At 34.9% G+C, this 12,551-nt stretch overlaps 2 protein-coding genes across 4 annotated transcripts in view; both read left to right on the top strand.

The window, feature by feature from the left end:
• SLO2 (slowpoke 2) overlaps positions 1 to 12,551 on the top strand; it is a 98,705-nt gene that overhangs the window by 518 nt on the left and 85,636 nt on the right. For all 3 annotated transcript variants that reach the window (XM_068288422.1, XM_068288428.1, XM_068288431.1), the window contains exon 2: positions 4,789 to 5,447. In XM_068288422.1, coding sequence (XP_068144523.1) covers positions 5,368 to 5,447 — 80 coding nt within the window. In that variant the 5' untranslated portion in view covers positions 4,789 to 5,367. The remainder of the gene's footprint in view (positions 1 to 4,788; positions 5,448 to 12,551) is intronic.
• LOC137577707 (uncharacterized) lies at positions 9,548 to 10,171 on the top strand. Its single transcript, XM_068291238.1, has 2 exons — positions 9,548 to 9,628; positions 9,692 to 10,171. Exons 1-2 carry the CDS (start codon positions 9,548 to 9,550, stop codon positions 10,169 to 10,171), a joined length of 561 nt encoding a protein of 186 aa, XP_068147339.1.

Below are 12,551 nucleotides of genomic sequence, written 5' to 3'. Positions count from 1 at the left end.
CAAGCCGAAAATCAACCCGTTTTGAATAATGAACATTTTATGTGACTTCTATATTCTACCATGGTCTCTATCTCGAGAATCGGCATACTAAACTCTCTAAGTCTAAGCCAAGTGTGATGCCAATTGATAGCATAGCACTAATTCTTGAGAAAGTTAAACTTTCAGACAGTTTTAGCGTGTGTTTGTGTGTCGGGAAAGTTTCGGACTCATGTCGAAATAACATAACTTTTAGCCATTTGTGTAACCATGTCATGAAGCATTAACAGATGCCTTATATATGAAATAACCCAAAAATTATGCAAGAACTTCCAAATTGCCAATAACTTTGGGATATTCGTGTTATTAATGTGTTTAAAAAACACGAAAAATAAATGAAAGAAATGGTTTAATTTAAACTAATTTTAATAAAAGTAATTTAGTAGCCGCGTAGATTTCGTTTAGACAAAAAAATTAATTAAATCGTCTATGCACCATGTGAAATAACTATTTCAAATTGATATAAAATTCATTTCAAATACTACTGATGAATACTATAGTGGCTCTATCGATCATCACCTCCGTTTTGGCCCACAGTATGAAGACGATTATTCGCATAATTTGGTTTTTACTACTACGATTTTCATAAAATTTGATGAACAAGTATAAGTTGAAAGCATATATAAGTGTATCAAGCTTAAATGAGAAAAGTCAAAATTGGAGCAGAAAATCGTGTTTATTAAGGGTCTGAACTGGGTACAAGCTGCACGATTCTTAAAACTATTTGGTGTCTCTAGCCCTTATAGACAGACAGCAAGAAATCTGCCTGTTACATACAATTGGAAAGACCTGAATATCATTATATTTCATTAGAAAAAGACTTGTGATAAAATTGCAAGACATTAAAATTTGTATTAATGAAACATTCTACTGTCTCCATTTAAAGTTAATTAACATACTTCTTTGCTCAAAGCCTACAGCAATATAAAATTAGAAACAAAATTGTTTTTTAAGAAGAATTGTACTTTGACACAATGAAAGTTATATTTAAAAAGAAGTAAGATAATTATTTTATATGAAATGTCAGTATTTCGAATCATATTTGACTTTTTTCATACTCCCAACTAGTGAGTCTTCTCCTGATAATATCTGACAATAAGACTAAAATCTAGATTGAATGATCGGATTGTCTCCAAAAATACATCCTAAATCTCTCCATGCCCAAACTAGATTAGTAAAAGGCTAACTAATTTATAAATAGAAAACAAGTGAATAGAAATTATATTTTTTTTAGATGGAAACCTGAACAAATTCCAAAACATTTTCCAATTGAAAATCTATCTATCTCTCTCTCTCTCTCTCTTTCTCTCGTTCTTTCTCTCTCACTGTCTGTCTTTCTCTCTAATTTATAATAACAAAACATCTTTCATTTCCGTTAGAGTGTCATAAAGTGTGTTTAGAGGTGAAAAATGACTTTGATTTATTATTTGTATGCTCAATTTACGAAAATTAAAATGAAAATCTTCAACATTTTTGGGTTTGCGGTTGAGAGACCACAAATTGAACGAACCAAAATGAAATAAATACAATATTTAATTTCTAATCATTATTTATGTTGCGAAATGTTAAACATAAAATGGAAATTGCTTTTTTTTTTTTTTTTTAATTTCGTTCTCTCTACCTTTTTGTTTTTTTTTATTTTTGCGAGAAGCAAATAGCATAATTATAATGGGACATCTTCTCTTTCCCCTCGATACAATGTAGCCCATATCGGTAGAGAACATAATGCCTTAATTATGTTTTTGCACACCACACACACACACATACATATCGCAAAAACCACCACCACCACACACACACACACACGCACACAAAACACGAAGAAATGGTTTTTAGCCTACGCATATTTGTGATTTATAGACTTGGACGTAAACGGATGATTAGGTTAGACTGGTTAGGTCACTTAGTCCAGTCCAGTTTCAGGGACGAACGGGGTCTAGAGATAACAAATTATTGTTTTTCATGCAGGGAGCAGACAGGAGGAGCAGACAAGGAACTGTAGCTATCCATTCGCATAACCCAAACCAATTCATCTATTCATTATTTGACTAGACCTTTTACTACTCCTCTCTTCTTCTTGGCTGTTTTTTGTTATTTTTTTTGTAATTTTAATGAAGAAAAGTTTCATTTCGCGTGCCTACAGAAGTAGGAAAGGCAGGCAAAGCAGGAGGACTCATATTTTTGGTTTATATTCATCAACAATAATTGCCCTAGAGAGGAGGGAAGAAAAGGTAGCGAGACAGGTTAGATGCGTGAGGTGCCTGAAAGGATGGGGAGGACTGTGGAGGAACGAACTTTTGTTTTTCTTTGCCTGGCACTTTCTTTATTATTCTTTGTCTCTCAAATGTCCCACAAGAAGTGGTCGTAAGTTCTTACTCAACCCTCGTCTTCATTCCCTCCCCTACCTAGTCAGCGTGTCAACTAAACAATTCACAGTCACATCTTCGAGGGTGGATTAAAAAGTTGACACCACTTCGTAGATATCCATCAACATTCTGATAACATTCGTTTTCTTCCCCTCTCGCAGAAGTTTTACCTCTTGCGCTTTATACGCGGCGTTAGCTCCCGTTTCTGTCCTTGTTATGTATTCTTTATTTTTTCTGTTGTTGTTTTGTTTCTTCTTTTTTTTTTGTATTTTGGTTAGGCACTTGGAATATTTTATAAAAAAAACTTGACCTGCTTTTCATGCAGGCAGCCAACAACAACAACCAACAAGCAGCAGCAGCAGCCAGAAGAACAAATTCGCATTTCCTGCTCGGCCCTTATCACATAATCATTCCACTGTGACTTTATTGTTTTATCATTGTTGCCATTTTTCTGTTGTCATTGTTGTTGTTGCTGTTGTTGTCGCTTAATTAAAATTAACATTTCATGAAATAAAAAGTTTGCTTAAGCGCTTTATAAATATTAAGGAGATCTCCTTCTCTCTCTCTCTTTTTCTTCTTTTCTCTTTCGATCTCTATCCGTCTCTCTCTTTCTCGCGGGGATTCCCTTTCTCATAGCTTTGAATTCATTTCCTTTTTATTTTTGTTTGCTAATCTTGTTGATAAGCCTCAAAATTATATTTAAATGTGTTTCGTTATTGCTTTTGTTCATTTTGTGTGGATGCGTGTGTGTGTGTGTGTGTGTGTTTGGGCTGTCTGCCTCTGCTTGGGGATATTTTTTTTTCGGCCAGGCTTAAATAAAGGCTTAAAACGGGTATCGTCCAGTTGAAATATTTCTTAGGTCATTTGGAAACTTATGTAGAAAAATTCATTTTGAACTTTTATCATTAGGCCATTGCATACTTTTAGGCGTGAATTTGATTTGCTTTAGAAATAGATATGTCTATATTCTGCCAACTTGTGTGATCGTATATTCTAGGCATATATATTTCCAAACTTTTCACCCGAATTTGGACACTTATGGTCTATGATAAATCTGTTTCATATCGGATAATTGTCTTTTGAGTTAAAATGACAACAGTTATTCCCAAAATAGTTCAATACTTAGCCATGGCTAAGGCAAATCATATCATATTGATTTTAATTTACTAGAACTAACCAATTTTCTAATTTGATTTCATTGCACATTCATTCATTATCACGGTACACATAGATTTTGTGTTGTCTACTTTTAGGCTTTGGGAACTTTATTTATCGCTTGTGTGGGCATGATTCTCAAATTTCAAGGTTCTCAGCCGCTCCCCTACAACTAGCTAGACAAATAGCGTGGAAACACAAAAAAAAAATACTATAAATCTAATTGAAAAACTAATTTGCCAGCCGTTCCTAATTATAAAGATAAAGATGAAGATGGAGGGAGAATGAAGGACGAGGAGGCCTACCTCCTCCTGCAGCCAGGCAGGCAGGCATGTCTAACCAATTTGCTGGAACTAATTAAAAACACTTTTATAAATTTAAAATAAAATTATATACAAAGTGAATGAGTGTGTTTGTGTGTGTATAAATATGTTAAAGCAAATGTTAGGTGGACCAGCTAAAATCTAATTAATGTTTTTGTGTGTGCAAAAGAAAGAAAAAGAGAGTCTCAGAGAGAAAGAGAAAGGAAGAGTGAGACAGAGAAAGCAGCAGCAACTTCGAAATGGAATTTATTTAACGTTGGAGGATTTTGCACCTGGGTCCTTAGAGTTCGCATTTCGGTCGGTTTCTGGCAATAATTGCGTGAAATTTTTCACAGACAGCACCAACAAGTGGCACAGCCATCTTGAAGTGGCAGAAATTTGTTGCCAGTGAGATGATTTGATTTTACCGCCTCTTTTCTCTCTCTTTCTCTCTCTCTCTCTTTCTCTGTGACTGTAAATAATAAGCTAACGAGCAGGTAGACACACAGCAGCAATGTGAAATACAGGCATTTCACATGAAGCCTACCCCAAGTCCAGGACTATTCATCTCCTAGCCAGCTTTGGCAGCCTCCACTTGTCACTTCACATGCTGCCACCACTTCACGTGTCTATGTGTGTCTGTGTTATGAGCGCTTCTGTTTCGGTTAACTTTTCTGTTGATTCAACCTGGTTTTCTCGCCAGTTTGTTTACCTATAGAAAGACAGACGATGTTTTTCCCACTACATTTTGATTGGAAAAGAAAAAGAAAACACACAAGTAAACTGTTTAGTTGCCGCCCTTTTTTTTAATGGAATGCAGTAAGGACTTAAAGCTAAACAGAATAAATATAGAGAAAAAATGAAACTAATTAAAAAACATTTCCCCAAAGTCATTCATCTAAACTTATTTAAATTTCCTTTTATTGCAGCGTGATGATCCTTCTTGTTTATGTTAATGATATAATTATAAGGAACTGTGTAGAATAATTGATTGCAAGACGAAGAGTATTGGGCAAGAGGAACGTTTAACAAAGGAGGCGACGCATTAGGCTTTTAGAAGGACATTCGCCAATCTGTGGACACGTCTACGTTCGCCACGGCCCAATCGGGCCAGTGGCGGTTATTTGCTGACGGGGACAAGTGCCCAGCATGATGATGAGTTGGCAGCGGTTAGAGTGGCAAAGTCAGTGGAAGGACGACGACGGCGGACACAAGATGTTCAAGCAGTTGATATAACTGCCAATGAGTGTTTAATTAATGTGACAGACTTTAGTGATTTTCAAGCAAGTGCTGAAACGGAAACGGCCTACGACCAAATCATCAATAATACCACAAGCAACATTACCATCAACACCAACAGCAACATCAATACCACCAACAGAACGACATTGAGAGTGCCAACAATAACGACAACGACGACGACAACATCCAGCACCAACAGCAGCAACATTAGCAGCAACAACGATAACGATAACAACATCAGCTCAGCTCAGACGACAACCAACAACATGTCACGCATCATTCAGCCACGTTATCGCTTTCGTGATCTACTCTTGGGCGATTTCTCATTTAACGATGATGGCGAAAGGTAAGTTAAGTGCAATCTGTCATATATCCCATACTCTATATATTCGCCAAAGTGCCCACACAGCTGGTGCAAAGCTTTATCCTATTACTCCGGCCCAGGCTCAGCCGTTTTTAATTGCAATTAGTGGGAAAACTAGAAATAAAAAGCTAAGCGAGACCACTACCAACTTTGGCCATAATCAAGTTTTAAATGCCCTTCAGCGGCAAGTACTTAAAACCAGTATATATAGCGAATGTATCTCACAGGGGAACCAACTTTTTTAACATCATTCTTTGTCATGTTTCCTATATAAATAATTTGTAAAAAGGAAATATTTAAAACACTTATCTCAGTTAGAACATTTTTGAATATTGCCTTAGACAACCAAGCCAATTGCAATTATTAATAATCTTTTGTAAATATTTCATATTTTATGAAAAATGTGAATCAATATCTTCGATTAGATTATATCGTATACATGCAATAAAATAACTACATATTTATTTAAAATTTGATTAGTTGCGAATTTATCTACAAAGGTAATCATGTAAAAACTTTAAAGTTTAATGATTATAAAATCAAAAGAAACAATTAAATGACTGAAATGAAGTGTCTTTTTTGCTGCATTCTTTGAAATGCATATACCATTACTGCTGATCAAAAGGGTATATCGAAAATTTTAATTGCGTTGCCAACTACTTACTTTGGCATTGCATAATTTATGGAAACGGAGACGGTTGGCTTTGGCTTTTGCCAACAAATCGATTAATCGATTTTCACTTGACATATGGTTTCAACAATGGTTAAGTTAAGGGGGCAGTGGGTTCGGAAAGGGCGTAGTACGAGCCATGTGGGTCTGTTGAAGGGTATACAAGAGGTCCTTTTGGTTGCTTGAATAATTAATCCACACAAAAGGTCCAAGGAGATAAGGTTAAAAACTCGTTAGCCAATCTTGACTAAGGAAATATGAACAGAAGCAACAAAAAACAAAAAAAAAAAAAAAAACAACAACTGAAAATAGAAAATGAGAAATTTGAAATGAAGGTTTGACATATTGTACATGTCCATTGAAGCGACAGCAAATTGGTTGATTGTTTCAAAAGGATTATATTCTCTTTGTTTGTTTTTGCTCTTTCTGCGGGTTAATTAAAAATTTGACACACATACATACATATGTGAGACGAAAATTGAATGCTCTTCAACCGAAATGAAAATAGCAATTAACCCAGTCTTAAATAGGGGGATTTGGGACTTGGTTAGCATTAGTTCTTGGATTATCCTGATGAATAGATGGGCAGTGGCTGGACATAGTATCCCACAAGGTATTTTTAATTGTCGAGGTGCGGTCTCTTCATCTAACCATAGAGGGAAGAGAGTGCTTTAATGGGCTAATATGTGTCTTGCAGACTAATTAAGTGCATTGGCTAAATTGCCGTTGATCAAAATCAAAGCTTCTTGTTACAATAGACTTTAAGACGTCATGTATAAAATCTTCCAAAAATGTTTCGATGGTCAGTGGTAGAATGCAAAGTGAACTTTAAGCTTGATAATAGGAAACGTTACTTCAGTTAATACCTCACAAATTTTACCTTTGATTTTATCCCCCTTTTCATGAATTTTTAAATATTAAGGCGACTTTAACCTAATCGATATTTAAACCCGATTTTCTAACTCAATGCAAAAAGGAAAATCGACTAATTCGCTATTTGATTAATTAAAGCTAAGCGATTATTAATTGCGATTAATCGAAAACAAATATAACTAAATAGTCAAATGATATTACTTGTCTAATGCATTAAACCGCCTAAAAACATTATATATTTATTGAATACAATGATATTAGTAAAAGAAATAGCTGGAAATGGAAATAACATTTTCCTATGAACAAAAAATGCCAATAAGTGAATAACGCAGAGCAATTATTTGTAGAAATAATCAATAAACGATTCAATAAAATTGCATTATCCAGATGATATTATTCAAACACGTTCAACACGATATTTCCATACGATTTGCATTGCAGTTGTCTGCAAATTGTTTATACGAATCGTTGACATTAATTGATAGCTACCGAATGGATGAAAGTCGGGCACAACATTGGCAGTGACATGATTCCGCAAATAATATATACCCGGCTTACAAGGGCACTTGTAATGTGTGTTATTCACAATCATCTCATTGTAGAAACGGGTAAATAGTTGATTCGTTTCACGATTATTCAAATATCTACAACCATCCAGGTTTTCCAATTTATAAAAGAATCCATTTACAGATCGATCCGTGGCTTGGATTCGTATGTCGATACGAAAGCTTTTTGCTATAGTTGTTAAATTAAAACTGAAAATTTTTCCAGCCTCTTCTCCGGCCAATTTAAAATTTCGCACATACTCCCCATCACAGTGTGTGTCAATGGATAGCAAAGTTGTCTTTCTCCTACGGGTTTTTATCTAAATAAAAAATAAGAGAATGCAATTTATAGCAAGTTTTAATGCAAAATAAATTTTTGTAGTTTACCATATCTTTGGCCAAAATGATGACCGTAGCGAGAGTCAACCATAAAAAAAATATGCGCAGAAAACTCATAATCGGTTCATACAAATTTAATGACTGACTGGCTGGGCCAAATGGTTTTATTTCTTCTGCTTGGCATTCAAATTTCCCAATATGATGATACTGATGATTATTACTCAAAAACCCATTAAAATCGCATAAAATTAAAATTATCTGATTCTCGATAAATCGTCAGCAGTTTATTTCTCTTCACGCAGGCTTTCGTTTGAAATTTAAAATGAAAACGAAAATCCACTCAAGCCGCGCAAATAAAATTTTCCACCTCTTTTTTCCCGCATATCCTTTTCTATTCTATTCTCACTTTTATCCATTTGTTGTTAGAGTTTTGTTTTTTTGACATTGATGGCACTTTAGTGAACAATTTGCAGTAATATTCTTTGGGTTTCACGTGTCACTGAACTGACATTTGAATGTGAAATTCATTTTTCAAAATCCTCTTACAATTTCCACATACTTTCGATATGGGTTTAGAGGCTCATACAATTTCACTGATTGAAAATTGATGATGAGCCGATATATGTATATATTTAAATTGTATTGCAATGCATTTAAGTGTATAATAATCAACGATAAGCATTTCATTACCGATTGCACGATTTAAATCCAAGATTGTTAAGTGCATTTCATTGTCAAATTAAGTCTCAATTTCAATGACAAGAATATGCTTTAAGCTTGGTAAATATTTTAGGTTAATGCTTGATGAAAGGTTTTCATTCAAGTGTGAAACAATTTTCCTTAAATTTACTCCATTTTTCATGTCGAGCGAGAGAAGAGCCTTTCGTGGCATTTGGCATTGATGCATCTTATTAAATATGAATTGACACTTTGTGTTTATCCTTATGCTATCCTACAAACATCAAACTATTGCGAAGGTGGTTCAATGAGTTTGTGAACAATAGTTATTCAGAAATTTTCATTTTATTATTATGTTATTTCAAAGTGCGATAAGAGGTTTGTGTTTCTTTTGAAGTTGCCCTCTTTTATAGTATAAGTACATATAACCCAAATGATTGGTTGATTGGTTTAACATTAAAGTTATTGTTGAAATGACAATTAAAATGAGGCAATAAAGACATAAAAATATATGTAAATGTAGGTATATAATTGTTCATTGTCAGGCACTTTTAAATTATTGTTGGAATGACAATTTAAAATAAATACACTGGAGAGGTGAACATGTTGTTATCATTGATTATTATTAGATGCTTTTAAGTATAATATATTTTTCAAATTAAATGTTCCTAATGTCCCTATCACTCATAGAAAATATAGATCCGAACTAATTTTTCAATGGATATGACCTCGATATGTATGAAAAATGGCATTATTTTATAGTGCAAATGTCACTATTATATTCTAAATGATACTTTATTTAGTTGATTTCACTTTTTTTTTTTTTTTTTTACAATCAATTGATCTGTGTTCCGCATGTGTTCATTTGGAAAATGACTCAATTCAGATGACAATTAAGTTCACATTAAAACCCATTTTCCATACGAACAAAATGCCTGGTACAAGCGATAAATTGGGCTTAGTTTATTTCCATCATTATGATTAGCCGCTATATACTTTGGTTAATTCTGCTCGAAACGATCTTCGTTAAGAACTCATGGGGAGCTCAGAAACCTGAGGTAAATTACATAATAGCTTACTCATTACAAATGTAAAGCAAGTTTCTTATATTCTGTTTCTAGCCTCAAGATGTTTTCATCAAGGGAAGATATAAATTCATTTTGGAAACACTGCAAACTAATTGTGACCACGATTATGTAACATATTTTCATAAAGTGCCCGATTCTCGAATTTTGTATACATTTCGTGTGGCCAAGACGGCACCAGCCTTTACCATAGACATTCATGTGAGAGTGCTAAAGACCCAGAGGGTTTTGTATAAAATTGAAAATCTTAATGGTTGTCAATTTCTCAATAATCCTGTAATGCACAAAGTTTTCGGCACTATCTACCGTCAATTAGTGGTCAATGGCAGTTTCTTCTCTTGTCCCATCAAGCCTAAGGTGTATTTTCTAAAGAATGAGGGATCCTATGCCATGTTGCCTGGCTTCCATCCCGCTGGACGTTATCAGCTAACAATGCGCGTTAAAATGACTAAGCAAAATGGTCCTCAAATGGTCATGGAAATGCTTTGGATATATAACATTGTTCATATGAAATAGTAAACGAAAGGAAAAAAACTGTTTACGCGAGAGAGCGAGAAAGGAGAAGGAGACAAAAAAAAAAATAAAGAAAAACGGAAAATAATTTCCTTGGTGTTGGAGTGTAAATTGGTTTAGTCCTTTTCTTTTGTTTTTACCCATTGCCAGGATCCCCCAAGGACCCATTCAGTCTGACGATGACGGAAGCCACGTGTGTTCTGCTAACAAAATCATATTTCCCTTTTTTGCTTTTGTTATTTTTCGTTCTTTTGCCCCGTTTTTGCATTTAATGTGGCGTAAATGTTTTAAATTTTTCATAAGCCCAGTTCACTGAGCCTCTGCCGCTGCCATGTCCCCTACTTTGAGTTGCCTGCCCACGACGTGCGCAAGTGGCCGTGTCTGATGCTTTTATATTTGCCACGTAGGCCTCAACCTCCTCCAACCTTCAGTTGTCCTCCCAAAAGTACTATACCCACGGTTTTTAGTGTGTCACGGCAGGCCTCCACTACTCTAACCAATAGTTATTATATTGCTCAAGGTATAGGAAAAAGCCTGAGGTGCCTCACTTGGCTGTACGAATTATTATCATTTGTTTACTTTATAAAAATAGTCACTTGTTGAAGCCACAACTCTCCCTCTGTAGAAGTCGCTCTTAATAGAGGTTTATTGAAGAACAATCCACAAACTTGAGTGATTTTCGCCATTTAAACCTATTGATAGTGATTGTGGTGGAATCAATTGAAATTTAGTTAGTAATATTAGTTACTTTTCAAACAGGGAAGACAAATCACAAATTGTTTTCTTTCTCTCTCTCAAAAATCATTAAACAATCAATGAGTGTTCAATTTCCTCTTTAAATAGCCACAACAAATGGATAATAAATCAATTTTTTTTTGTAAATATTTTATATAGAGCATTTAATATTCATAGTGACTCGATTTCTTAAAAGAAAACTTTCAGACTTAAAGGCTTTTGGCAAGATTTTTTTTTGGTTTTGTTTTTTATATTTACCTCTTTGATGGCATTTTCTTATTTTTTTTGCCTTTTCGTTTTGTTTCCTTTCGCTCTTACTTACTTACAAAATATTTTAATATGTTTGCCCCATGTTTTGGAGGATCAAGATTTATGAGGCCTTAAATACTTAGAACAATTTTATGTGGCGAAAGCATTTAATTGCCTGTCCAAATGCTAAGAAGATTTTAATGGCCCACACGTAGGAAGGAAATGGTGAAAATGTTGAAGTAAAATGCGAGGAAATGCGAGAAAATGCTAAAGAGGGTGAAAAGGCTGGAGCGAGTTGGCAATTTGTTTTTGACACTCGTTAACAGATTGAAATTAGCCTGGGCAAGAAAATTATTAGAAGGGAAATAGGGACTGGTGACAAATGTTCCCGTCGAACAAGTTCATTTTATGTATAAGCCTACCTAAAATTTCGAAATCCTTTCGTTAAAGGTCAAATGTGATGGCCTAAACATAAAAACTTCCACTCACTTTCATTCACCGAGCAGCTCATTAGCCGGCAACGATTTTAGTGTTATATGGCAAATATTTTTGGGTTATTTTCTTTTCTGCGTAAACGCACTTGAAATCATTTGGAAGCGAGACGAACGAGAAGGAAAAGTTTATACTTGGTAAGATGAGTGAAAATGTTCAATTAGGGACCACGAAAATTTTATCCCTGTGGGGATAAAGGGTTTTTTTTTTCGCCTTCGCTTTGCTCTGCTCTCATTACATACAACAACAAAAAAAAAAAAAAAACCAAGAAAAAGAAAATACGAAAAGAAGCCAAATTATTACAGGTAAAGGTTTCTTCAGGCCAAAATTGTTTGTGGTTATTTCGCACATTTAACACAATTTTCTGTAAACAATGAGGGTGGCAATGGGTGGAGGAATGAAGAGTTCTGTGCCTGCTTTTGATGGCTTTTGAACTGAAAAAAATTTGCTTTCAACTCGACTTTAAATAAGAATTTTCTCTCACTCTTCTGCTCTCTATCTTTTGCTTTGTGCGACTTGTCTTCTGACATATTCATTAGCAACATTTCTCGGACATTTTCTCTGACATGACACTCACAATGCGAAAAAAAACTTGCAACAAACATAAATGTCAGTCAGGTTCTGGCACAGGTTCTCTCATTTCTTTGCATCTGGACTTGGTAACTATAATTAAAATCGCAGTGGCCAGTTGTATAAGCAGCTCCCAGCTCCCAATCCTCCTTTCCCTTAGCCCCTCTCGCCAGTTTCCCGCTTGACGGATGGATTATAGCCACAGTAAGTAGTGCAGGGTCGCCATGTCTATGCATTATGCATGCATTAAGCACTATTTATAGGGTTACCACCCATTCCCATTTCATTCTCTTCCCTGCCACATTTCGTGCGCATGTAAAACGATTTGCTGCCCTCC

This window comes from Drosophila tropicalis, unplaced genomic scaffold (assembly GCF_018151085.1).
Source record: "Drosophila tropicalis isolate 14030-0801.00 unplaced genomic scaffold, ASM1815108v1 contig_593, whole genome shotgun sequence".
Classification (NCBI taxonomy): Eukaryota; Metazoa; Arthropoda; class Insecta; order Diptera; family Drosophilidae; genus Drosophila; species Drosophila tropicalis.
The sequence above is the reverse complement of the archived record's forward strand: the minus strand, read 5'-3'. Positions and strand labels throughout refer to the sequence as shown.